Genomic DNA, 24,401 nt, shown 5'->3' with positions numbered 1-24,401 from the left:
TCTTCCGTTATGCCTAGCAATCTGGCAGCGCCCAGCTATCGGTGCACCGACCGTTATCTTGGACAGGGCTCAATGAGGAAGGAAACAAGAGGCTTAGCGTAACCTTGCGATTGGCAGTCAAGGTATTGGCGACTTGGCGATATTGGAGCTCGTCCCGACTATAGGCTAGAACGTCGTGATCACAACACTAGGCCAGCATCGCGTCATCGCCGGCATGGCATCTCGCACTGCAGAATTAGCTTTCGTTAATAGTATAGCCGTCTCGGCATCCCGAGCAGACGGGATTGGATGACTCGCGGCGGTTCTTGTCGGCCATTCCAGACTTGAGTATTCAATCAGGTACACGTACAGAATTGCGCACCGTCATTCTGCCGGCAACTAGATGGATCAAAGCTTCTGGCGGAAAGCCATGGAGCCATGAGCTTCTGGGCGGTGGTAAAACGTCTCAGGGGTCCTTACGCCTACGTCTTTCTCTACGCTACATTTCGTAGGTGTGAATCCTCGCGCTGGTGTTGGGGTCTTCCCTCACAGGCTTATGAAACCCTACTTGAAGGACAGTGCAAAATGGTGTTTGGCATACATGTACAAAATTTCCAGCAGCTCTTTCATTGCCAGTGTATACCAGTCAAGGGGCAACCAAAAACGTACCGGTAACATTTCCGAGCTGTGATGAGTACACGCAAAATTTGACACACAACGTGACTCCGACTATAATCTCTTTTCCAGACTGCATTTCATCAAGATAACGGATATTTACACCCGCAGAAATGGCGGGTATACCCGTACATCACTAGCACTAAACCAACACCCACGCCCAATTCACACACCTAATTCGCACACTCAATTCATACACCTAACTCCTATATACCTCCTTTATATAGATATTAGGTGTATGGGTGTATGGGTGTTAGGTATGTGGGTGTGTAGGTGTTGGGTGTGTGGGTGTTGGGTGTGTACTGTGTGTGGCTGTGCAAATAGGCCTGGGTGTTATATTGCAGCTGGGGCGCGAGTGATGTACGGGTGTACCCTCCGGTTTTATGGGTGCGAATATCCGTTCTATTCATTAATCGACAGCGGAATGTGTCAAAAGCACCTTTTCCTGCGATCCTGCTGGATTTGCGTACGGCAAACTCGACACTCTTGTGTCTGCCGACAGTCTGCCACGCACGTCTCACTTCCCCCAAGTTGTTCATTTTCTGCGACCCAAACAGTCTGTCTGCCTCCCCCAATGCCATCCCTTACCTCATGATCGCCGCCGGACCAGGAGACTATCCACTTGTCGGAGGACCCTGGCAGATCTCTTGGAACGCCGGTGAGGCCTCTTTGGACGGCCAGTCGCTGATGTCCCTGAGTCTATTGAGGAAGAATAATTCCCCGCTCGGTGTAGGTGGACCGACTGCGTACTTGGCTGACAGTTCCCCTTGGAGGTCTTCCTTCGTGACATACATGCTCTGCTCGGGGCACTTTTCATCCTCCTCAAAACCCTTCGGCAGGCTTCGGAAGCTCAAGCACCGCACGTAGTCCTCGATGCCATCCGAGTCGGCTGCATCCATGCCCGATTCAGACCAGCCCAAATACTTCAATCTCTCACGGTCCTCCCAAAATGCCCATCCAACCTCTTTGAGCCCTGCTTCTACAGCGTCGAGACTGCGCCGGGGGAAGCGGTTGTCAGGTATGGGCCAGCTCGCCAATTCCATGACAGCAGGTGTGTAAATGAGACTTGCGCCCCTAGTCAAACGACGGTTGCAGAAAGGGTTGGTGTTCGGGTCCTGGTCATCGCACCATTGCTTTCCCAGGTAATTCTCGTGGTACAGAAGCAAGGTTTCCTCTAAACATGGCATTAGGTCAAACGTGGTATTCTTGAGAAAGAGCCGCTGGTCGTTGAAGCTAGACCGTAGGAGTTGCTGAAGAATGGGAAGACCGAGACATGACATATTGTATGTCCAACGCTCGAAGAAGTCACAGTGGTCCTTGTTAGAGATGTCTGGCGCAAGGATGACTTCGCTGTCCAGCGCATGTCGAGCCCTCCTGCTGAGTCGCCGTACATCACAACGAAAGTCGGCCACAAGCTCTCGAACGAGTAACCGGTACTGTCGGTGAACGTAGGCCCACACACACCTTATTTCTTCCTCTTCCCAACGCTGAAGGAATTGGGAAATAGGACGAAAATATCCCTCAATGTGAAGTTCATCCCATTGCGTTATGTGCGTGTTCCACATTGTAATCGCGCTGGAGCGAGAGCAGAATTCATAGCGACGAAATCCTCGCTGCAAGCGTATTGCCTCATCCTCAGTGAGGGCCGGCCAATCATGCCGCAGGTTGGCTTCCTGTCGTCGAAAGGAATGGTCGAGTTCGGAAAGAGGGGGAGGTTCTCCGATTAGAAAGCTTCGTGCGAAAGTCTGGTAATCTCGGATGAATCGTTTCAGTGTGCCATACAATGACATAATGTAGTTGATTTGGTACTTGTCAGCTGGTTGCGGTACACCGTATCTCTGTACCTCCCTGAACTTAGCTGCTCTGACGTTTCTGAAATGAGTTTTGAAGAAATCGTCAAGGACGGTGAACAACCAGGTTTCATATCTGCAGCGTTCCCAAGCAGACGCTCCGTTTCTGCACACCACCCCCGAGTCATTTCGATGAAAAGTGTCGAACGGACTAGATGCGTGTCAAGAATACTTAGTAATAAGTTCTAGGATTGACTTCAATGTTCCATCGTACGTGGATCTCAAAAAACGTACTCTTTCTCGGGGACATGATTGAAGTCCTCATATTTGGGGATGTGCAGCAGGCCCAGATACTCTGCAAAAATCTCCGCTGGCAGGTGCGCCTGAAGCACCTCAATGAGTATGGCTTCTCTAAAGCAGCCAAAACTGCCAAGTGCTCTCGGGCTGGCTCGGATCGTGGAGTAAACGTCTTCAGGTGAAGCCATGTGCCGCAGGATGTTGGCCAAAACCTCCGCAGGTAAGGCCTCGAAGACCGGTGAGGTATTTGGCGACATGGCGTGTCTGGCGATGGACAGTCCGATAGTGGTGAAGTATTTTGATTCCAGACTGGGGAACGATCGTGGACCGACTTGAAATTCAACGGGTTCTTTTGCAGGTGCTTTTTGTGCAGCAGACGCTTGAGCGTTGATGGTAGGGGTTGACTGCTGAGTAAGGTCGACTTTTTCGTAGTCAGGTGCGATATGCTGAAATCCGAGACTTTGGGCTTTTAATGCGCGCTGTGGATGGAGCATTGGTGAAGGTAGCTGGGAGTTAATCCACAGGGAATGAGAGTCCCATTGATAGGTTTGTGTGTTGTCGAAGCTGGGAAGAAGGGTGGGTGACTGCAAGGGACAGAAGCTTGCACGTAACAATCGAATCAAAAAGTCGTGACTTCCATTGTTTGGCCTAATTAGCTTGTTGGCAGAACTACTCGCAAGCCAATAAAAGCAAACGGAGGTGCCTTGTGGGAGACTTTCATCTGAGGAACCTTTCAGCGCCCCACTTTCTGACATCTGTGATAGCAAACGGCGCGAGTCACTTCTAGAGCCAGACAGTTGGACCCTAAACCTTGTGATCCAAGGAGACGAAATAGCGGAATCCGAGCTGTCCATTTCCGCGCCGGGTTCTCGGCGAGCAGATACTACAGGATCAGATCTGCATGAAACAGCGGCCGAACTCGACGACAACCCCACAAACGATCTTCAAATCGAGGGATCTCCCTTTTCCATGGAACATGTCTCTGACTACGAGCCTAGAAGTCACCACCCCGTATAGCTAGGCGATTTCCTCGGCAATGGGCGTTATCGTGTGTTTCATGAGTTGGGGATGGGCGGATACGCCAAGGTCTGGCTGTGCCGTGACCTTGCCGCCCCGACGCCGAAATATGTTGCATTGAAGATTCTTATGGCCGAGGCTTCTACGGAAGACTGTCGTGAGCTCATGTGCGCAGAACAGCTCAAGAGTACTATGGTTGCCGAAGAGACACGACCCATTTGTGCACCTCTGCGGCAATTTGGAACGGATAGGCCGAACGGTTCACACTTATGTTTTGTGTACCCTGTCTTGGGACCTAAGGTGTTCTCTGGCTTGTTGGGCTTCTCCAAGGATCTCGACACAGCCTTGAGGGGAGTTTGCCACGAAATTGCAAAGGCTATGGCGTTGTTACACGCGCTGGGCATATGCCATGGAGGTCAGTCATCCCTAAAATGTTCTGTTATACGTGGAGGACCTGCGGCGTATTAATTACTCCGAGCAGACTTTACACCAACCAATATCCTATAACATCTTTCAGGTCTGGAAGACTTGCCCGAGGAGAAGGTACTCGAAGTTCTTGGGAAACCGCAAACCACCGCCGCAGTGGAAAACACTCGTCAACCGCACCAACTTTCGACGGCACCTCCGTATCTCGTCTATCCCGTTTCATGGCGCTCAGTCGACAAGCACTATTTCAGCAACACACCCTGTGTCACGGATTTCGGCGAGGCCTTCAAATGCACCGACCGCTGGGCGCTGGGCTGCACGCTATTTGAAATCCGAGCTTTCTCCCCATTCGATGACGATGATGACTCATACCTTGACGCGATGGTTGAGACTTTAGGCATCATGCCGGAGCCGTGGTGGTCGACCATATGGGAGGGCCGGGCGCAGGTGTACGTGGACGAGCCGGATGAGCTGGGGCGTGCGGTGCTTGTGCGAGAAGAGGAGCAGCGTGGTAAGGGGGCAAACGCAACCTATCATCCGTCTGCGGCTCAAGGTGCGCATTCACTCCAGGAGAAGCTGACGGCTGGCGTGTGGTATATGTCTGATGATGCGCCCGAGGCTGCGCACAGAGACATTCCGCCGGTCGAGGCGAAGCTCTTCGCGGATCTACTGGGTCAGCTACTGAGATGGAAGGCTGAGGAGCGAGTGAGTGCTGAAAAGCCACTGAGCCATAAATGGTTTCAATTGTAGAGCGTACCTAGCTACATGAGGCTCCTTCCAGCATGGCTGGTCAGATTACGGTCTCAACCCTTCCAAAGAATCATGGGCCAATAATACTATCATTGGCTGGTGTGACTGGCTCAGAGTCGGCTAAGATATTCCAGGCCTCCAAAAATCCAGCGATCCTCCTCAACCGAACCTGGACATCGTGTCCCTGTCTACCTGCCTGTTGCGATTACACACGCCACTATCTGCTTCCGACGGTGTGCTAGCTACATTTTCCTCCGGTGACTCTTCCCAATTTCATACCTCATGTCTGAGGATGCACACTTTTTGGGCCCCAACCCCAGCTTTCGTGTCAGCCTCAGGAGGTGCGAACAGAAATCCGCTGTGTGTCTTGTATGCAGATCCAGGGTTGAGATTGTTTCAAAGCCCTCATCTTCTTGCTCAGCCGCGCTCTAGTCAATTAGTGGGAGCTGGGTTGAAGTAAAGTCCACCACGGCTCTGGCACCTGCGACAAACTGCGACATTGCTTGATAATCGCCGCGGCGATCCTTGGGCGAATACTTGTCCATGACCAGCTCTTTCAACTCCTGCTCTGTGAAGCGTGCCGCCAGTACTGAGTCGGGTATCTTTGGCTTGAGCCGGGATGGGCTGAGGCCTCTGTTCTCTGCTTTGTTGAGCCACATAGCTTTGTTGAGCCATATACGCATGGTCAAGGATCCGTCGTGATGCGGAAGGCCCAAAGAATGGAGCTTGGGCCTGTCGTCAAAAAAGACCCAGCCCAGACGGCGAACACGATGATCTTGCCGGTATCCGCTGATGCTTTCGACAATTGCGCAACTGCTGCTCGAAACTTGCATCATAGAGTTGCAATGCGGGCCAACTCCGAGGGAAAGTCCCGCGGCCGTACCTCGCTTGTACGCGATGTCACCCCAGTTTAGCGACAGTAAACTGGAATTACCTGGCCTCAGGAGCTTGTTGAACGCAGTTCGCATGAGTTCCCTGCGTTCTGCGAGGCCGGATCTGGTCAGTCTGTCAAGAAAGACCAAGCCCAGTCGAATCATGCTTTCTCTCCAATCGAAAATCCGGCCCGGATCCAAGGAGCCGAAGCCAAGTATTTTACTCCCCTTCCGTGATAGCCAATATTCAGCGGTCATTCTCGCATCACTGCCGTTCTGCTCACGCACGCCGTCGCCACGGCCCTGGTTCACGCCCAGGACATGATTGTGAAATTCCTCAAATGAGTTCCAGCGAAGACTGTCATAGAGGTCCCTGACATAGATAGAGGCGCAAACTATCTCCTCGACCTCGTCCATGGGCAGTATTTCGGAAAATGGATTCAGCACCCAAATTTTGGAAATGGCTGAGCCGGATGGATTGGTGATTGCCGCGTCACAGACATCAGGGTTGCAACTGGCAGCAACTGAAGGCAGTCCAATCAGACGACAGAACATCTCGTAGCGCAGGAGCCCTCGCTGAAGACGTAGCCGCTCTGTGAAGGTAAGCGGTGGCCATTCTCGACCTTCCTGGACCAGCTGGCCCGTTCCGTTTGTGGGTGGGAAAACGAGCCGGGTGCCTGCGGCGTTGCTTCGGGCGAAGGTCGGGTAGAAATTGACGAATTTGGAGACACAGAAGTAAAGTTGGACCATGAACCTGATCAGGCCGTTGAACTTCGTGACGTTCATGGTGGGGTCTGGAATCGGGTAGACGGCGCCGCGGGCGTGGCTCTTTAGGAAGTCATATGCATTCTGCGCCCAGGCATTCCACTCGTCCACGACTGAATCGCGAGCTTCCTCCCATTCATCGGCTGGCTGAGGAGCTGCTACATTTGGGCTAGTTTGACAAATTAGTGTTGTGTCCGAAATGACACATTTGCGATGCAGACGGAGGAGTCGTGACTAACCAGTTGTTGTGATCTGGCGCATTCACAATCGCAAGTAGCTCGCGAAAGATTTCAGGAGCAAGGCAGGCCTCAAGTGCGGCCGCGTAGATTCGCTCTGGTCCAGTCATGAATGCTCTCAAAGCGGCTGGACTGGCTTTGATGGTTGCCAGAACATCTTCTGGCGTAGACATGTTGCTGAGGACGTTGACAAGGAGCTCAAGAGGCATGGCCTCGAAAGGGCTGGTCTTGTGCGCCATGGTCGCTGGGGCCGGCCAACGGGCGTTGATACGAGGAGGGGGTGACGGTCGGGGGTGAGGTCTGTCGAAGTGGTGGCAGTGAGAAGGGTGGAAAACCTTTAGTGGGCCAACACTTGTGCGTTGATTTTGAGGTGGGAACGGATGGTTCGTGGGTGTGAGGAACAGACCCGGTTCGTAAATGACGAACAAACACAGACAAACGGAGCTTGTAGCTGTCTCTTCGTCGATTAGGCAGATACCTGGTAAGTACGAGCATAGCAGGCACTCATAAGGAGAGTCAAACGGCCAGGAGAGAACCAGCGGGTGGGTGGCAGCAAGTCTCTCTTGCCTGCAAAACCCAGTACCGTCGAAAACGTAGATGCTGCTTGTGCGATGCCCACTATGAGCTTCAGTCAGAGAGATACCGGTGGTCAAAGCTGCCCCAGGACCCACATGTAGAAAGAAAGTGTGGTGCAGCCAGTTGAATTCTCAAATTGGGTGACAGGCGGCCTGTAAGTAACAGAGAGCACAAGGTTAAGAGAGGCGTTCGAATTTTGACAGCAGGCCGCGTCCGGGTAAAACACACCAGAAAGTGAAGCAGAACGCACCAGCTCCCACATTTCCCATTTCACTGGTACGCCTACTTAAACTTTCCACACTGGAATCGGTGCAAAAGCGTCCCTCGCACATCGTCAGCAACCGCGCCTCCCCTTTTCCCTCCCGAGCTAGGGATTTACACCAGCAAAGACCCTCAACCGCACCGTCACCACTTCTACGATTCCCCCGACAGCATCTACAGTCAGACTGCCCGTTTACAGGTCCTGTATCTGCCCGCCAAAATGTCTCAATTCATGAGCTTTGACGGCTTGCCGCTGATTGTCCACGATCGCATCCTCCGCTCCCTGCCATCCCCGCAAGATGTCGCCAACACCATCCGCGCCAGCCCAGGTTCCCTTCATGCGTTCGTGACTGGGAGTCGCAGCATCCTTCTGTCTGCACTGAAGAACTTCCTATCGCCGGAGAACCAGCATCTGATGAATCTGGTCATGGCAGCTCGCCACATCTGCCATCATGGGTAAGTAGCATCAGTAATGCCCGTATCCTTCGAACCGCCACCACAGCCGCCCTCACCTTACTGACCTCGTGGACAAGAAACTAAACTTTTTCACACAGACGGCCTGACGGCTTCAAAGCTCTTGACTTCAATCAAGCAGTCAACGCCTACATTCAAAACAGCGACCTGCGCCCTCTGACCCTAGACACCGTCCATCGTTCCATCAGGCTCTACGAAGTGGTGGGAAAGGCTATCACAGCCTACAACCTATTCACACTCGCAAGGTCACAGCATCGAGTGCCGAAGCTATCTACCCCTGAGGCATCCAGGTGGCGCTACCAGTTTACCGGGTGTGGCTTACGGACTCCAGACGAGGAAGAGACTTCCAGAATTTGGAGGGGTTTCCTGTTGTATGAGTTAGTTTGCATCATACACGGTGTGCCCCAGATCACGGATGCCGCTTCGAGCCGGCGCCACTATGCCTCGGACGTGGCGCTGGAGATGAGCAAATCCTTCCGAGAGACCCCGACATACATGCGCGAGGAGATCATGTGCATTCAACAATACGTTCAAGAACAATACGACTTGGCATTCAATGCGCTCGTTGAGAGTTTTGAGCTCGCTGTCGGTGAAATTGGCCGACAAGCTCTAGACACTTCAACGCCTCCCGCGGAGAGCACCGTGCCAATCGTGGACCTGGATTGGGAAACCTTGGGAGTCCCAGTACAACACCTCATCGAGCCACCTTGTAACAAGTCCAACATGTGGTCAATCAACATGGCGGTGCTCGGCGTTAGTTTCTTGCAGAGATTCCTTTCTTGGGACGAATCCACCCGGCTTGAATTCATCCGCTTCACCTATCCCTTCTTGAGCAACTGGGAGGAATGCCCCATTGAGGCCTTCCTGAGTTCCGACATTAATGTGGATGATTTAACGGCCAAAGAATTCGGATGGGCATCAAATGACATTGATTACTCTTTTTATGTGTCTCGAAACGTCGATGTCAACATCCAGCTCCGATTGAGAGCCGTGGGCTGGATCTTCTGGGAGAACCCGGACCGACTTTGGCTCATGAGTTTGGCTGAGGGCCTTGTGGACGAGGCTTACGCGTCTTCATATGCACTCCGCCCCCACCTGAGGCTCCAAGGCCGACCCCATTTGCTGGAAAAGTCTGTCGAACCGGAGGAATGGGAACGCGTCGTCCGCTTATTTGGTCCTTCTTTATCCGAAAGCCAGCTCAAGGACATCAAGGGTCTGTTCAAGTCAATAGCAAACCTGAAATCCGGTAGCTTTTCCGACGTTGTCTCCACCTTGCGTTGCCACCATGAGGGAGATGCTTCAATTGAAGCCCAGGAGAATGATGGCTGAGTAGGACGGTGGAAGGAGAGCTTCAGACGGTTGCAAACATGGAAATGATTGAAAGTGGAGTGACAAAACCTGAGCGCATGGCAGTTTCCCCAATCTGGAAGCGGACCATCGGTATTGCAGCAAGGTTCCGAAGCGCAACTCTGGTGCCATCACCATATTACTTGAAGAGACTCAACCGCTGTCACACGGACCCAATTGAGACAGCAGGCAGGAAGGATGAAAGCGTACACCGTCTTCCGACAGTTCTAGGCAGGGAAAATCGGCTTCATTGGGGCTCATACAAAAAATCGAAGTCGTCTGGCCGGAATGACGGCTCTATGTGGAGGAGTCGCACAGTTGCTTCTTGTTCAAGGACGGTACTGATAAGTATCAAGTGAAGGGCCGGTTGGACAATGTCAATATTGTAATGTCAGGAGGGAATCGGCTACCTAGGTAGCTGAACTCTTGAAAATCCAAGATAGCTTGATAAGTTCTGCTACCCCAAACTTTCGCGAGAGCAATCCACAAGGGCGCGGCGACTGTGGTGGATGGCCACTTTTTGAAAATATCCCAATTTGGTTTAGACGACTGAAAATTGTACCCCCCAATGCCTTGGCCTTGTTTGACTGGGCTTTCAAGCACGAAATGAGAACAAATCCAGGATAATGATATATTTGCTGATCGTCCGATCCATTCTTGGCCGCTGTGGGTACCAAAATCTGTGCCTTACTTCCCCCGCCCTCTTCAGATACGCTCCTTGTCCCTCCGATATCAGAACCTGTCCTTGTCATCCTGGAAGCCCATCATGCCATACATCTTTTGACGAGCTTCCCGCGTTCCAGGCCACCCTCCGTGAAACAACTCCCAATACTTCCTAATCCCATCACCACCAGAGTCATCATCCTCGACATCCGCGATCGCCTCCCCCTCGGGCTGCAACAAAGCCACAGCCCGACCCACGATACCATCGTCCGCCAGCAAGCGCATGACCATCCGCGCGTGGGCCTCGACCGAGACGAACTGCACCCCGAGGCCCGTCAGCACCTCCGAGACCCCGTCGGGCCCTTCGTTCATACCCGTCTCCATCAGCCACGGCACAAGCGCGTTGACGCGCACGCTCTTGCTGGCAAAGGGCACCCGCGAGGCCCGGAACAGCCCCCGGGCACCGAACTTGGACCCGCCGTAGATGACGCTCCCCGGCAGCGTGACGTAGGACTGCGGGCTGAGGATGAACACGACGCTGCTCGGGGAGGCCTTTGGCGCGGAGGGGGAGCTCATGTACAGCTGGGCCAGCTTCAGGCTGAACATGGCGCCCTTGGTGTTGACGTCGATGGGCCTGGTGTCCGGCTCGGGCGGGTCCTCGTCCAGGTTCGTCATTCCGGGGTCGTTGCCGATGAAGAAGGGCTTGTCCATGATGCCGGCGTTGATGACGACGTGGTCGAGGGTGGTGGGCGGGGTCTCGCTGCTTGGCGCGAAGCGGATGGCGGCCTTGAAGGCGCTGACCTGGTCGGACCACTGCCTCACGTCGCAGTGGATGAATTGAACATTTTCGCCGAGAGTGGATGCCAGATCCTTGCCTTTGGTGACGTCGATGTCTGCGATGGTGACGCGCGCACCGGCTGCGGCGCACTTTATGGCGATCTCTTTGCCGAGTCCTTGGGCCCCGCCGGTCACCAGAATAGTGTTGTCTTTCAGAGATGTGGTGTCCGGCTGGGCAGTGAGGGTGGCAGAAGGGACGGGACCGGAGAGGTGGATCGCCATTGTGATATCAACGTAGATCTCATTCCAAGCTCTAGAGTGAGTTCAGAAAGGACAGTGAAAGTTTAGCAGGAAAAGAAAATGAGCTGATGTCAGGTCTGGGCATTGTATCCAGTCCCGTCAGCACCAACTCGCCCTAGACTGTGACTGTTGGGTGATGCGGAGCCGGTTGGTCTGACACCGAGGCTCCGCCCTCGGCTTCAGCTCGCCAATATAACAAGAGTGAAATATCTTGTTGGTCTCGAATTGATCAACCTCCAATAGCTACAAGTAGCGCACGCCCGCGGCACAGCCAACCCGGGTTGGTGGACCCATGGAGGGGTGGAGTGGGAATGATCAGACGTCAGTCATTTCAAACCTCATTACTGGATATGTATGAATACATTGGGAGAACTTCTCCTTCCTCCTAGAGCCACGTTTCCATTAACCACCTTCCAAAATCACAATTCACCCTGCACTACGATCCCACGTAGCCTGTCATCCACCATCTCAGAACCAACGCCGAAACCAAAAGAAAATGCGAAATCAATAATGGAAAGCAAAGCTTGGAGAGCTTGGTTATTGCTCCCCATCCTCAACTTGAAGTGCAGAGGCCAGTTCTTGCTCAAGTCTCTCGCTGTTAGCAATCGGCCCTCCTCCCCTCATCCCACCCATCGACAATCTCGATTGTAATGGGAACCACCGGTGCATCTCCAGCGTGAATGTCGGACTCGTAAGCAGCAACTTGAGAGAGGCATCCGTTTCTCTTTGACGCGAAAGCTGCAGGATTGGCTCTAACACACGCGTCAGGTCCTCCAGAAATCCGTCCCCCTCAAAGAACGCCACGCCATCCACCAGACAATACAAGGCAACGCCACTGGGCAAGAAGCGCACGAGGGACTCGAATAGCACACATAGAGCGCTCAGGTCGCCGGCCCGGATGCTGGGAATCGCCCAAGAGGGCAAGGGAATTCCGCCGCCGTTGAAGGAGCTCAGCTGATAGCGTTTGATGTAGTCCAGCAGCTGGCGGATGAAGCTTTGGACCAGTGCGCGGCCGCCAGTGTGGGCGTCGCCCAACAGCTCGGTGTGCAGCCCGCAGAAAAAGACCAGCGGGATGGAACGAGGTGCGCGCCGCGCGAGCACGCGCTCGAGGGACACACAGAAGTGCGACAGGCCGGACATGTAAGCCAACGGGCTATAATCACCCTCGATGAGGAGCTGCGACGATCGAGGGCTCGTCAGCCAGTCGACGAACTCTCTGATTATGGCGAACTCTTCGATACGCGCCCGGTCCCGCATCGACACCGCGTACATGCCCCTGTGGGAGAGGGTTTGCAAGTCTTGGGAGAGGATGTCAGGGATGTCGACCCAGCTGACAAGGTCATCGGTGCTCACGCAGCACATGAATTTTCCTGCATCTGGGGCTGTTGAGGTCGGTGCGAGGAAACCGGGCGTGGACGGGGGCGGCGCTGCGCCTGCGGCGACGGAGGGAACATTAGCGTTGTCAGCTACGACTTCTTCCTCGTAATAATCGTAGAGAGGGATATTTCGACGCTGGTTCTCGTCTAAGAATTCGCGAGACATGTTGGATAAGTCGTGATGACGGATTCTTCGCTCTTGATGCTTTGGATTTCTTGATGGTTGAGACTCCTATAGCAGGTTATTCTGCGTTGTAGGAAAGGCTCGTTGCAGGAAGTATTCCTGTCTGTCCCAAGGTCGCTGGTGGAGAGGCCAGGCGCGGGTTTTTATACGAGCTGGGTGGGGGTAAGATCAAAAATGGTGATCTTGACAGAGCGTTCAGTGTGAGTGCGGACAATTGGTGACAGACGGTCGTTACTGAAAAGGTCTACAGTTCAGTTGGGCTGCAGCTTGGAAAATCTTCCCAATTCAGCGAGGTGCCAGGAAAGAGAGAGTTGGTCACCCTCGTAAATCGTGACTGGCATAGCAGGGCCGAGCGACGCCCCGATTTCATTTGGTGAGTCGTGAATAACCAAGGTAACGAGTCACGGATAACATCGAGATAGTCACGCTGGGAATGCTGAGTGGAATTCGTGCAGGCAATTTTGGACGAGGTCGACCGCTGCTGATTGCATGTGCAACTTTCGTATTTGTCCATGAGACGGTGCCATTCGGGGACGAATTTGAGCTGACTGGGTACTTTCGTACACTCATATCACGGAATTCTTGAGTAGTGGCTCAATTACGGGAGCGTCGTTGGACGATGATTCTTTCCTGGGTTGCGTTCTTCATATGCGATGCTCCACGAGTTGAGTCTAGTGGAGAGGGGTGCTGAAAGATTGTGAGGCACCAAAAATTATCTCTTGTTAGCTACCGTGAAGTGCCAGATCATGGAATTCAAAACGCAACAACTCTCGTCGAATCGAATTGCCAGCAACGCCCAGGAAGACAAGTAGGAGAGAGAGGATGTATTTGAGGTATGCAACAGCATACCGCGTACACAGAAGAACTGGGTCTAGATGCGGAGGCAATTGGCTGTTGAATGCGTCGGGATGGCCCGCCTTCATAATCAGGCGAGTGCTGCCATGGTAATACTGCTGTGGAATCGAAAAGCCAAAGCTATCCTTCGACCAGGAAGGATTGCAGCGAGTCAAGTCGAAGGAAGACAGGAACATCCGTCAGACAGATACCAACATGAGACACCCCATAACAGAGTACATGTTCAGCAAGGAATACAAATCGCAGTATACCGTGCGATCTACCCCTTGAAATGTGCAAGGACACAACAATATGCGAACTGGATTACTTGAAAGGAAATACAAGGAACCCTCCTCAGCATACATACTTCTCCATCCTGTCTGGAAGCATATGAGTCCTCCTCGGGTGTGCTTCTTCGACCGTACAGGGTTTTTATGATTACGACGAGGAAATCCGGGAGATGTGTTTAGGAATCTAGCACCGTCTGACATAGATACAAGAGTCACCAAACGTATCCTCGCTGAGTTTCTGTATCTCAACGTACTCATTCCCCACCATTTCTCGCACGCGAGACGACTCTGGATCACATCTGCCCAAATTCAAGTTGTTAACAAAGACTCACCAGAGGACAACTCAATAAGAATACCACTTACATGTTTCCTTCAAGCTCTTCAATACTCTTGAATCTCTGCTCTTGCCACCATTTCGACCAAGCGCTGGCCATCTCCCCCTCAGACTTCACCCTATTCCATAGCATGATAGCAGGCCGGGCAACATCTGCCACAATCTGCCTGACCGGGACATTAGATGAGAAGGAGATGACGACGCTCGAGTCGTCGATCTCCAAGAAACCGTGCGGGTCCTCGAGGACGTGAATTCCTTCGCCCTCTAGGACAGCTCGATCCGCATCCGTGCAGACGGGGTCCTGGGCGTAGCACTTGATATCCCCATCCACAGTGAGACTCTGCAGGACATTCTTGATTGTAAGTATCAAGGCATGTTGTTTGATGCTGCGTGCCTGAACAGCTTCGCAACCTGACAAGGTGCAGCAGGCAAATGCAATGACCTTGGTGATCTTGCCGGGAATCGTGCTGGCCATCAAAGCAGCAGTAATCCTTTTGCACTCCTCGCTGTTTATCCAGGCCTTGACACCAGCATCCAAGGCTTCTCTGGTAGCCTTCATAGTCTGGCCTCTATTCTGAGACAGGAATTGTTTTGTAGTTTTGTCGCGTTCGCGTTCATGATAGTTTATTCGCAATGGGCAATAAGCTAGCCTTAAGGGACAGTATTGACCAGGATCCGTTTTGGCGGCGATCAAGTCCTGATATGTTACGTAGTCGATCGTGGGACCAGCCCTGTCCAGACGATTGTGGTGAGCAAGCTTCTGTCTCAAGGGTTTTCTCATACTCACACAACGTGTTCTGTTGTGCCGGCCGTTGGCCAGACGGTGCCCGTCTCATTCTCAATCTCCATCGTCTTGCCCTCTAGTCCTTGCAGAAAGAACATCTGTCCGCGGCTCTGACCCTCGTCGTTGCACTCGGACGTACCTACATGTTGAAAATGCTTCCTCGCGCGGTCTAATTGGTCCTCCAGGTCAGCAATAGCACGTTTCGTGAAGAAAGGGATGCCGCTTGCATAGAGTTCCCGGACTCGATCAGCGGCCTGGGTCCTTTCCGGCCTCGTTTCCTCGAGCTCCGCATCTGTCAGTCCGGCGTGAGGAATGATGGCCATGGGGTTTATTGTAGGCTGATTATAATGTGGTGTCAAGTCCTACTCTGAGTTTAAATCCGTGAGATAGTTTGTTTAGCAGGCGTTATGACACTGTAGGTCCACTCAGAGATGAGGAGGCATTACAAGAGTCTGTGTTGTTCTGGCTTCCGACGGTACCCATCCCATGTCTGGGTTTTATGCAGCACTCACGTGCTTATGCATGACTACCTTCCTTCGGTATACAGCAGAGTCTCTTGGCTGCACCCAGAATACCTAGAAGAAAGCAGGGTAAACGGTATCAATACTCAGAGTCCACAACCACAGTAGAAGAATGTAGCTCTTTCCGACCAAATGACCGTCATCAAGAAATTTAAATAGTGGAGAAATATGAAGTGCAACGGAATGTGAACGATGACAATGGGACTGGCCATTTTTCTGCATCACAGCAAGCATCAAATATAGCATCACGTCTCAGCGCATCCTGAAGGGAACTATGCTTCTCTTTAACTAATTGTCAAGCATCCACCGTCGCGGGTCATATCAATGAACACCGCCCAGTATAATGCGTCATGCCGGTACAAACAATCTTGGTTCGTAGCCTCAACCAGAAAGTGAACAATTCAGAACTAACGAAGATGAAACGATACAGACAGCACAATAACTGAAGTGGTGACTCATGAAGCTTAATACTAAGGTCAAGCCGACGATGGCCCAACGCCTCACCTTGACGAAGACGATGTAGCGAAAAGCCAGAACAATATCCCCCACACTGGCTTATGACTTCCAGATCTGTGCTTTTTAAGCACCTGCGAGTCCCAATTCCCTAATAAAGATGTCCGCAGCCTTCTCGCCAATAACCATGGCCGTGTTCGCCGTATTGGCGCCGACGTTCTTGGGGACGATGCTCCTACAAAACACAGAATTGTTAACAATCATTGAAGAAGTGTCCAAGTCGACCCCTGAAACGAAATATCCGGGATACAGTGGCAGGGGCAAAGCCAATAATGGATACCTACAAATCAGCCAGCTTCAGGCCTCGCAGACCATGCACACCAAGAGCCCCATCAACGACGCCGAGGCGCCCGGCCGGCGCCATCTTGGCAGTCCCCAGCGAGTGCCACGTGGTCGCCACATTCCCGCGCAGGAAGTCCTGGATCGCGGCGTCGTCCTCGGCGGAGTATCTGATATCGTCTTCCACATCGTGGGCCCCAGCGCCATCACCACCGACTTCTTCGGCACACGCGGCCCCCGAGTCCGGGGCGAACCGCGGGTGGCCGGACGCGATCTCGCCGCGGTACATCTTCGTGCGGCGCACGATCTCGCGCTGCTTCTTGTACGCCCACACGTGCTTCTTCAGGTCGATGTCGCCCTTGTCTGAGAAGATGCCGACGTCAAAATCGATTGGGTCGGTGATGCTTGGTCCGGTGATGTGGACATGGCCACGCGAGTATGGGTATCTGTGAGATGGGGGCATGTCAGTCAGCCACCTCCTGGAGTAGTCTCTAAATCCTGATATTCCCTGTGGTCTGGCCACTATTCACAACGGAGATAGCTAACTTACGCCGTATAATTCAGTATGGACATATACTGCCCCGGGGGCACAGCAGACGGGTCCCCAAAATAGTAAGAAAAGGCAGCAGTGAGCATCAGCGGCTTGCTCGGAACGTCCTTGAAGTCTCGCTCCCAAGCCTCGCCGAAGGCGGGCCCCATGGCGGTAACATCAGCCACCGTAGGGCGCAGCTTCGAGCCGATGTCCGTGCCGTTCCAGCCCATCATCCTCGAGTTGCTATCGATCAGCGCCTGCCGGTCCTCGCGCCCCGCAAGGATCCCATGGAGTGTCTCGTCAGGCTCCAGGTCGGTCTTGTACGGGTAGTACACCAGCTGATGGTCCTGATAGTCGTGCCCAACACCAGGGAGGTCTGCTACCACCGACACGCCGGCCCGTTCCAGGATGCGCGCATCGCCCACTCCGGACCGCTCGAGGAGCAGCGGCGTCGCGAGGGCGCCGCAGGACAGGATGACCATCCGCCGTGCCCTGGCCGTCCTCACAGGCGTCATCGTTAGGGGCATCAGGGCTTGAAAGTCGGGGTTAGGCCGGTACTCGATGCCGACGGCTGTCGTCCCCTCGAAGAGGACGCGTAGGACCTGCGACTCGACGAGCACGTGCAGGTTCGGGTGCTTCCCCCCTTCAAGTTTCGGGTGCAGGTATGTGTGAGCGGTATCCTGTCGCCTGCCGTCTGGACTTACGTAGCGCAGCCAGCGACTGAATCCGTTATTGGTGTCCAGGTCCTGGAGATCTGTCAACTCGGGGTAGCCGACCTTCTCGGCCGCGGAAAGAATGTCGTCTTCGAATCTCTTGCAGCGGTAGGTGCCATCAGACACGTCCATAGGCCCGTCGCATCCGTGGTGTTGCCTGGCTCCGGGGCCGTGGTATGTTTCGAGCTATGTTCGCCATCAGTACTTATTCTTCAGAGCACTGGGAGTGTTCGTATATTGGTAGATGGGAAACATGACATCACCTCACTTTCTTTAGAAACGGCCACATATCGTCAGCAAACCACCCGGGCGTGTCCCAGGAATCGAAGTCGCAGCCTTGGGCACGGGTATACATCATAGCGTTGACCGAGGAGCCGCCGCCTAGCAGGCCGCCGGTGGACACGATGGGCTCCCTACCCGCCATCTGGGGTGACATTCTCCCCTTGTAGTACAGAAGCTTGTGCTTGCATGGTTTGAGATTTGTGTGGAAAAATGGCGGGTGCACAATATCCGGGTCATTGCGGTTGTTTGGCCCGGACTCGACCACGAGAATTGAGAGCTCCGGGCTGGCGTCAGCCAGCCGTGAGGCTACGATGCAGCCCGCCGTACCGCCTGGAGAGTTCAACACGGTGGTCAGCATTGATAGAATGGAAGTGTTATCCTTGAATGTGTCTCTTGATAGGTCTTACCTCCGGCGATAATCACATCAAACCCGCGGGCGTTGTCGAGCAGCTTTGAGGACAAAGGCATGTTATTTAACGCTGGGCCTTTCTACTGTGTGAAGGGACACCCTATCGCTCTTTAAGAGGACGTCAACGAATTGAGAACGAAACCACCGGGACCAGTATCGTTGGAAGACTATCCGGTTGACCAAGCTGCCAGCTTTGTTTAGAGGCAAAAGTCGAGAAATGAAGACCGTCTGTCACAGTGCTGGGAGATAGTTCATGGTCAGGAACTTGTTGGTGCGCAAAGGGAGGAAGACTAGAATTTACAAGCCGTACGCGAAGCCAAGGCGTTTATATAGTGGACCCCTGTAGTCAATAGGTACCGCGACACCGTCGACGAGGACTATTCTCCGCAATGGCTCCCCCTCACTGCTCATATCTGCCTTCCTATTTCACTCGATCACATATGTTACACGACAGTAAAAAGAGGCGTATGGGGAAGTCCGTCCTTGCGTAATCCTGCTTGCCCGTGCTATCTTTTCCTTGGCAGCGCATTCCGATATGCAAGTTCACCTCCGTCCATCCGTTGCCGTAGTTAGTTGAATGAAGATCTCTGAGGCCAGCTGATTCCCCATGCTTGCTGCTTACTTCGTCTCTCCCTTGTTCTTAATCTATCTATAACACGCAACACAGCGACTCAGATACAATGCAGATGCCCTGGATGTTACCGTGTACACGCCACGCTACCAGCAATCCCATCTGCCTTCACACTATTCCGCCTACAAATTATGTTTAGCCATTGTCCACCAAGACTCAGCCGTTTCTCATTGAGGGCTGATAATTCATGTCCTCTTCATAGTCGACTCCGTAATCAAGATTCCTTTTTCTTCCTCTGGTATTCCTGCCATAAATAATCCCAATGTAATGGTGTATCCATTGCGCGTTGCTATAGTAAAATGCACCTAGGCAAAAACTCTCACAACTCTTAGTACTGTATTTTCCTGTATTTGCACTTAATGCAGTACGTCAAAGAGAGAATAGTAACTGAGTTAGTGAAAATATATAAAAACTCAAACTTAGAAAGGTCACAATTCACGAGAGACTCAACAGATACACTTGCTTTATGAGGTTGTATACCAGCTCGCAGCTTAAAGTTCAGTCGAATGCTGTTTGCGCCGTCTAAGTGACGGGGACAAGGGATCGGGAAAATTCGCACAGACTTACGATCTACTGTTGAGGCACCCGCAGGTTGTATGGATTCAATTCGCAGCCTCTGATGACAGTGCATTTTGTGTTCGTCACTTGTGTTCCCAACGCCTCCTCTTCAGCTCCTTGAAGTCCACGGACCCCTCACCCCCTCGGAATAGGTGCTTTTCGTTCCCCGCACGCCTTTTCGACTAGAGGTGTTTCTGTGTCACTAATCCTACCGTAGACCATGAAAGAGAAGCAGAGCTGAGATATACAACCTGCTGCACAGTGACTTTGCAGATCATTGGTCGGCTGCATCGCCTAATTGCTCACGTAAGATTGAAGCCTACGATAATGATACGTCCTCCCTATTCTTTCTACCTGGGATGAACCCACTCCCTTCACGAGTCCTCTTCCACTTCCCCAGTTCCATCGCACCACTTTAGAGTAAAAACCACTGTCAACATGCAGATTTTTTCCTTTCTGTCCTTCGCAATAGCCGGTGCTAGAGCAGTGCAAGCACTGAGCCTGAACATCAGTGTCACTGCAGCGGCAAACAATGCATCAACCATAGAGTGCTGGCAGATGGACACCCCGTTCGCATCTTCAGCAACACCGGGTATCAAAGGCAGTGCAGCAGCGCTGATAGGAAACGCGGCCAATATCACGTTCACCGTGGTACCCGCTGGGTTCGACGGCGGTTTGCACAGGGCGCCCTTTAATCAGTAAGAAGACCACGTCGGCTCGAGAGTCTCATTGTTCGTCCCAGAAAGGAGTGTGCACTGGCTGACGCGCAAATAGATGGGTAGTGTTTCTCTCAGGACTGGCCTATGTCACATTACCGACAGACAATACCGCTGGTGTATATATCACCGGCGGGGAGTTTGGGCTGGTATTTGCCGCCGATACCGCGGCCGTGAGCGCCGAGGGCCATCGCACGCAGTACCCTGGTAACACGGAGACGGTAATTCTTCAGATTCCGACGAGCGACGGCTTGGTTCCAGGGCACATAGTATTGCATGGCGGTGCATGTACTGCGGACGATGTCCAAGGGCTTCGTGGGCTGGCGTTCGGCTTGTCTTAGGAATTCATGAAGTCCCTCGACAGATTCAGCTTTCTCCGTACTGCGTTCCATTTCATTAGCGAGACTCGCGATATCGTGTGCATTCCCGTGGGCGCACTGACCTCCTTGCATGCCCTCGTGAATGGGTTCTGTATTATCTGCCGAGTACTGCCACATGCGACAGCACCACAGGGCCACCAGCGCGTCCAGGGTCTTCCGGGGTAGCGATGCCGTGACGATCAACCGGTGGGTGTCTTCTCCCTCGTCCTCAACGGCAACAGCCTTGCCCTCACCGTCCGTCCACTCGTAGCCGACCGCCTTGTGGTTGATCTCAAACACCGGCTTTGCATCCTTGACGAAAGTCGGAAGGCCGAACCCTTTCTTGCTGTTCTTCCCCGACCTGTCGACGGGCAGGACCCTCCACTGTTTACGGCCGGGAAAGCGCGACTTCTTCAGGCCTAGTGTGCCTGCCTCCTTGGTAGTGCTGGAAACCGACTCGATGTGGTAGTTTGGGGATTCTGAGGGCCAAGAGTCATAGCCGCCCGGGACCTTGTGGTTGTGCTTGAGGTTGTAGACGTGCCGCTCGCGGTGCTTGACGGCGGGCTCTCCATCTGACGTCGTCTTGACGCTGTACTGGACCCGCTGGAACTCTACGCTCTGGGTTGCGTGCGTCAGGGATGCGATGCCCCGGTTGAGTTGGTAGAGCGGTGCAGAGTCTGCGGATTCCGCATGGATGGACTGTCCGGCCAGGATGAGAATCGTAGGCTGGCAGACGTCGATGACTTCGTCATATGAAGGTGGCGTGTCAAAGCTGGGGGCTGCAGTGGCTGGAGCGGCCATTTCGAGGATTTGATATGCAGCAAGCAGGTGGCTCGATGCAGTTCTGTGCCTTGAAATAGCAAGGACTGTGGGCCGGGAGCAGAAAAGAGGCGAGGGTGATGGATTTAACCCAGAGTCTTATGCATGTCATGCGGTATTAAGAATGGAACCTGGGGATGAGTCGCAGGTCTGATGGAGAGAGCTAAATGCAGGTGATCAGCGACAGGCTTGGCACTATACTGCATTCGGATGGTGCTGGTTGGTGGGCACGAGTAGTCTACCAGCTCTCTCGTGAACATTGAAGCTATGTTGGGGCGTATGCTGACACGCTTATACGAAGGCATATATCCCGCACATGTGGCTGCCTAGAACTGTGAGGGAGTGCAACGATGCCTACGACACTGTACGCGCTGCCGCTTTCGTGATCTGCCACGCCCGCCGCCGTCCAGCTGTCTCGCCAGGGAGCACTCAAGGTGGCTAGTCAGTTCATACTGCGTAAATTAATTTTGTGATGGTGCTAAAGGTATGAAATCTTCATACTAAGATGGAAATAAGCTATCATAAGTTGTTATACCAGACCATGGATATATAGATTATCTATCGTAAAGTTGCACGGCTAGCTTGCCGACTGGCTTGCCGACTGAATCACTATGTAGTTGCTGTGGTACTAGCAGTTGTCATTGTGCTATTGTTTGCCGTTGGGTGATCTTCCAACCCAAGACATCCACAGATTCGGTTGTCAGGGTCCCATTTGCGTTTAATCTCCATCAGTTTCTGATATTCCTCGGTTCCCCAGCACTTGGAGGGACGAGCCTGAAAATCATACTCACCCAAGTAGGAGCCGACTGACTGTGGCCCCAGTTGCTCCATAACACTGGAGAGCCATGACCCGCACTGAGAGTCGTCGGCCTCGTTCTCCCAAATAGCGTAGACGGCAAGGTAGTGATCCGACTGCACGCTGAGGGCCATGCCGGTCAACGGTCGACTGCTACGTGGTCTCATGGATGACCAGAGTGACAAAGATTGCCTCGTTGGAAGTGTGGTGAAAGCCGGCTCCATAAGAGAGACGATATCCACATCGTTGCGAAGGAAGACGTTGTCTACTTTGTACCGCTTGCCAATGGGATACGCCTTGGCCTTGTTGTCATACTCACGCTGTATGCTGGTTTCTTGGCAGACGGATGCAGACAAGGCTCCATTGGGGCGCGACTCTTCTGCGTATCGTAGCAGCTTCTCGACAAGATTTTCGTCGTCGCTCAAAGCCTGCAGAACTATCGTGGTACAAGGGTCTGGAATGCCCTCACGGTAACTCCCAACAGCAGTGAGCTCAATGGTGTTTTCGAGTGTGGAGGCGATCTGGGCAGGTCAGCAAAGCCTAAGTCATGATAGCTTCCAAAAAATACCTCAAGGGCCCAGTTCATCGCCGTCTTGTAATGTTCAAGCGGATAGACGTATGCGGATGAGCGTATCACTTCGGGCGCTGGCTGAGTTTGAAGATAGAATCTCGTCACGACGCCAGGGAACGCCGGACCACCACCCCTGGCTGCCCAGAAAAGGTCTTCATTAGTGTTTGCGTCCGCTCGAACAAGCTCGCCGTTTGCCGTCGCCACGTCAATGGCGACCACGCTCTCACACGCCCAACCCCAATTCTGCACCTTGGTCAGTTCACACTCTTCGTCACTGAACACGAGAAAGGCACTCACATTCGTGTTCCAACCCATGCCTCCTCCAAGAAGATACCCTCCCACGGCCACATCAGGGCAATGTCCACCAGGAAATGCTCGGCCGCTTGCTATCAAGTACTTGTCAAGCTCTATTCCCGTGGAACTTGGTGATAGTCGTACGACATGCGTCTTCTGATCAAGGACCAGCTCAGAGTACTGGCCCAGATCCACAAGCAGAGCGTTATCCCGAAGACTCCATGCCGGATAACTCTGGCCCCCTGCACGGATTGAGACGCGCAGTTTTCTCTCGAGAGCTACTTTCACCGCGTACACGATATCATGCTCTGCCTTGGCAAAGATTATACCGGTGGGATATCTATTGGGGACGATTCCATTGAATAGTCTACTGGTGCGAGCCTTGTTGTAGTCCTCGGACCTGGCGGTGTCCCGCCAGACCCCGGATGGTGTCTGCGTGCCAGCTGATATGCGGAAAGAGTTCAAAAGGGAGGAAGACATCGTATAGTTTTGCATATCAAATCAGTTGCACCTAGCGATATAGGTTGATCAACGCAACGCGGTAATTGGGTGACAAGGAGGAGAAGGCAAAGTCAGTCTTCTATTGTAATCACACGTTGGGGTGCGGTAATAATGTGAGTTCATAGTGACGTGGCTCAATGCGCTGATCTTATCCATTCTAAAACCTGTGTAACAGCCTTATGTACTTGTCGATACGAAACAAGATACTGTATTTGATATAAACATTCCAACAATTCAAATCTTTTCATATCAACCTCATTTCTAATTAGAATTTTCTATCTCAAGGAAGTTTACTTGATATTCTTCGTTTTGTTGTTCGTCAGTTGCAATGTCAAAGAGGGTATCAGAATATTGCCTCTAGCTCTAAGACAACCATCTCCAAGAACGACTGCCGAAAAGATTTGCGCAGCGGATGAAGAGGACCCTCCACTTCCATCCGAGTTTCCCACGCGCCGAAAGCCAGACTACGACATCCCTCAATACGGGAAGAAGGTATTTTGGTATAGCTTCGTCAATATCCATCAACAGTCGAGATCTTCAGAGCGCGAGCGAATGAAAGGATGGCATTGCCTCAAGTGGTGAGTTTTCCACAGTCTCACTAAATAAATCGGCTATTGTGTCCCTGAGAATTACATTTTATTCGTTCTACTATTATTCTAGATCACGAAGGACAGTCCTTAGCTATTGTCTGCTTCACTTGACCAGCCCACCAATGGACAAAAGCCTTGTTATTACGACGTCTCTGACCGTGACCAGTCCGCATGGGAACTCAGATAAGAACGCCAGACGTAACTCAATCTACAAGTCGGGAGAATTATTTGTGGAGTTGAAATGGCTTATGCCTGTCTCATACCCGCCAGGAGTGGCCCCTCCTCCACAAGAATGGCACGGCCCCCACCC

General features: G+C 52.8%; 9 protein-coding genes across 9 annotated transcripts; 2 read left to right on the top strand and 7 right to left on the bottom strand.

Annotated features, from left to right (window-relative positions):
- Positions 1-1,268: 1,268 nt before the first annotated feature.
- Positions 1,269-2,998, bottom strand: INS49_005794 (uncharacterized protein; the record flags this gene model as incomplete). The annotated part of the gene is made up of 2 exons (XM_043166572.1): positions 1,269-2,004; positions 2,739-2,998. The coding sequence occupies 2 exons, from the start codon at positions 2,996-2,998 to the stop codon at positions 1,269-1,271; spliced, it is 996 nt and encodes a 331-aa protein (XP_043027716.1).
- Positions 2,999-3,809: 811 nt separating this feature from the next.
- INS49_005793 (uncharacterized protein) lies at positions 3,810-4,934 on the top strand (the record flags this gene model as incomplete). The annotated part of the gene is made up of 2 exons (XM_043166571.1): positions 3,810-4,173; positions 4,276-4,934. The coding sequence occupies 2 exons, from the start codon at positions 3,810-3,812 to the stop codon at positions 4,932-4,934; spliced, it is 1,023 nt and encodes a 340-aa protein (XP_043027715.1).
- Positions 4,935-5,362: 428 nt separating this feature from the next.
- On the bottom strand, positions 5,363-7,046 carry INS49_005792 (uncharacterized protein; the record flags this gene model as incomplete). Its single annotated transcript, XM_043166570.1, has 3 exons — positions 5,363-5,595; positions 5,818-6,740; positions 6,811-7,046. The coding sequence occupies 3 exons, from the start codon at positions 7,044-7,046 to the stop codon at positions 5,363-5,365; spliced, it is 1,392 nt and encodes a 463-aa protein (XP_043027714.1).
- An 818-nt stretch (positions 7,047-7,864) lies between these two features.
- INS49_005791 (uncharacterized protein) lies at positions 7,865-9,447 on the top strand (the record flags this gene model as incomplete). Its single annotated transcript, XM_043166569.1, has 2 exons — positions 7,865-8,100; positions 8,199-9,447. The coding sequence occupies 2 exons, from the start codon at positions 7,865-7,867 to the stop codon at positions 9,445-9,447; spliced, it is 1,485 nt and encodes a 494-aa protein (XP_043027713.1).
- Positions 9,448-10,197: 750 nt separating this feature from the next.
- Positions 10,198-11,187, bottom strand: INS49_005790 (uncharacterized protein; the record flags this gene model as incomplete). The annotated part of the gene is made up of 1 exon (XM_043166568.1): positions 10,198-11,187. The coding sequence occupies one exon, from the start codon at positions 11,185-11,187 to the stop codon at positions 10,198-10,200; it is 990 nt and encodes a 329-aa protein (XP_043027712.1).
- Positions 11,188-11,742: 555 nt separating this feature from the next.
- Positions 11,743-12,747, bottom strand: INS49_005789 (uncharacterized protein; the record flags this gene model as incomplete). Its single annotated transcript, XM_043166567.1, has 1 exon — positions 11,743-12,747. The coding sequence occupies one exon, from the start codon at positions 12,745-12,747 to the stop codon at positions 11,743-11,745; it is 1,005 nt and encodes a 334-aa protein (XP_043027711.1).
- Positions 12,748-14,248: 1,501 nt separating this feature from the next.
- On the bottom strand, positions 14,249-14,782 carry INS49_005788 (uncharacterized protein; the record flags this gene model as incomplete). The annotated part of the gene is made up of 1 exon (XM_043166566.1): positions 14,249-14,782. The coding sequence occupies one exon, from the start codon at positions 14,780-14,782 to the stop codon at positions 14,249-14,251; it is 534 nt and encodes a 177-aa protein (XP_043027710.1).
- Positions 14,783-16,107: 1,325 nt separating this feature from the next.
- On the bottom strand, positions 16,108-18,315 carry INS49_005787 (uncharacterized protein; the record flags this gene model as incomplete). Its single annotated transcript, XM_043166565.1, has 5 exons — positions 16,108-16,216; positions 16,326-16,766; positions 16,871-17,751; positions 17,834-18,177; positions 18,255-18,315. 5 exons carry the CDS (start codon positions 18,313-18,315, stop codon positions 16,108-16,110), a joined length of 1,836 nt encoding a protein of 611 aa, XP_043027709.1.
- Positions 18,316-20,256: 1,941 nt separating this feature from the next.
- Positions 20,257-22,864, bottom strand: INS49_005786 (uncharacterized protein; the record flags this gene model as incomplete). The annotated part of the gene is made up of 3 exons (XM_043166564.1): positions 20,257-21,299; positions 22,131-22,656; positions 22,838-22,864. The coding sequence occupies 3 exons, from the start codon at positions 22,862-22,864 to the stop codon at positions 20,257-20,259; spliced, it is 1,596 nt and encodes a 531-aa protein (XP_043027708.1).
- Between the last annotated feature and the right edge of the window lie 1,537 nt (positions 22,865-24,401).

This window comes from Diaporthe citri, assembly GCF_014595645.1.
Source record: "Diaporthe citri strain NFHF-8-4 chromosome Unknown scaffold_2, whole genome shotgun sequence".
Lineage (NCBI taxonomy): Eukaryota > Fungi > Ascomycota > Sordariomycetes > Diaporthales > Diaporthaceae > Diaporthe > Diaporthe citri.
This window is presented reverse-complemented; position numbering and strand designations above follow the sequence as displayed.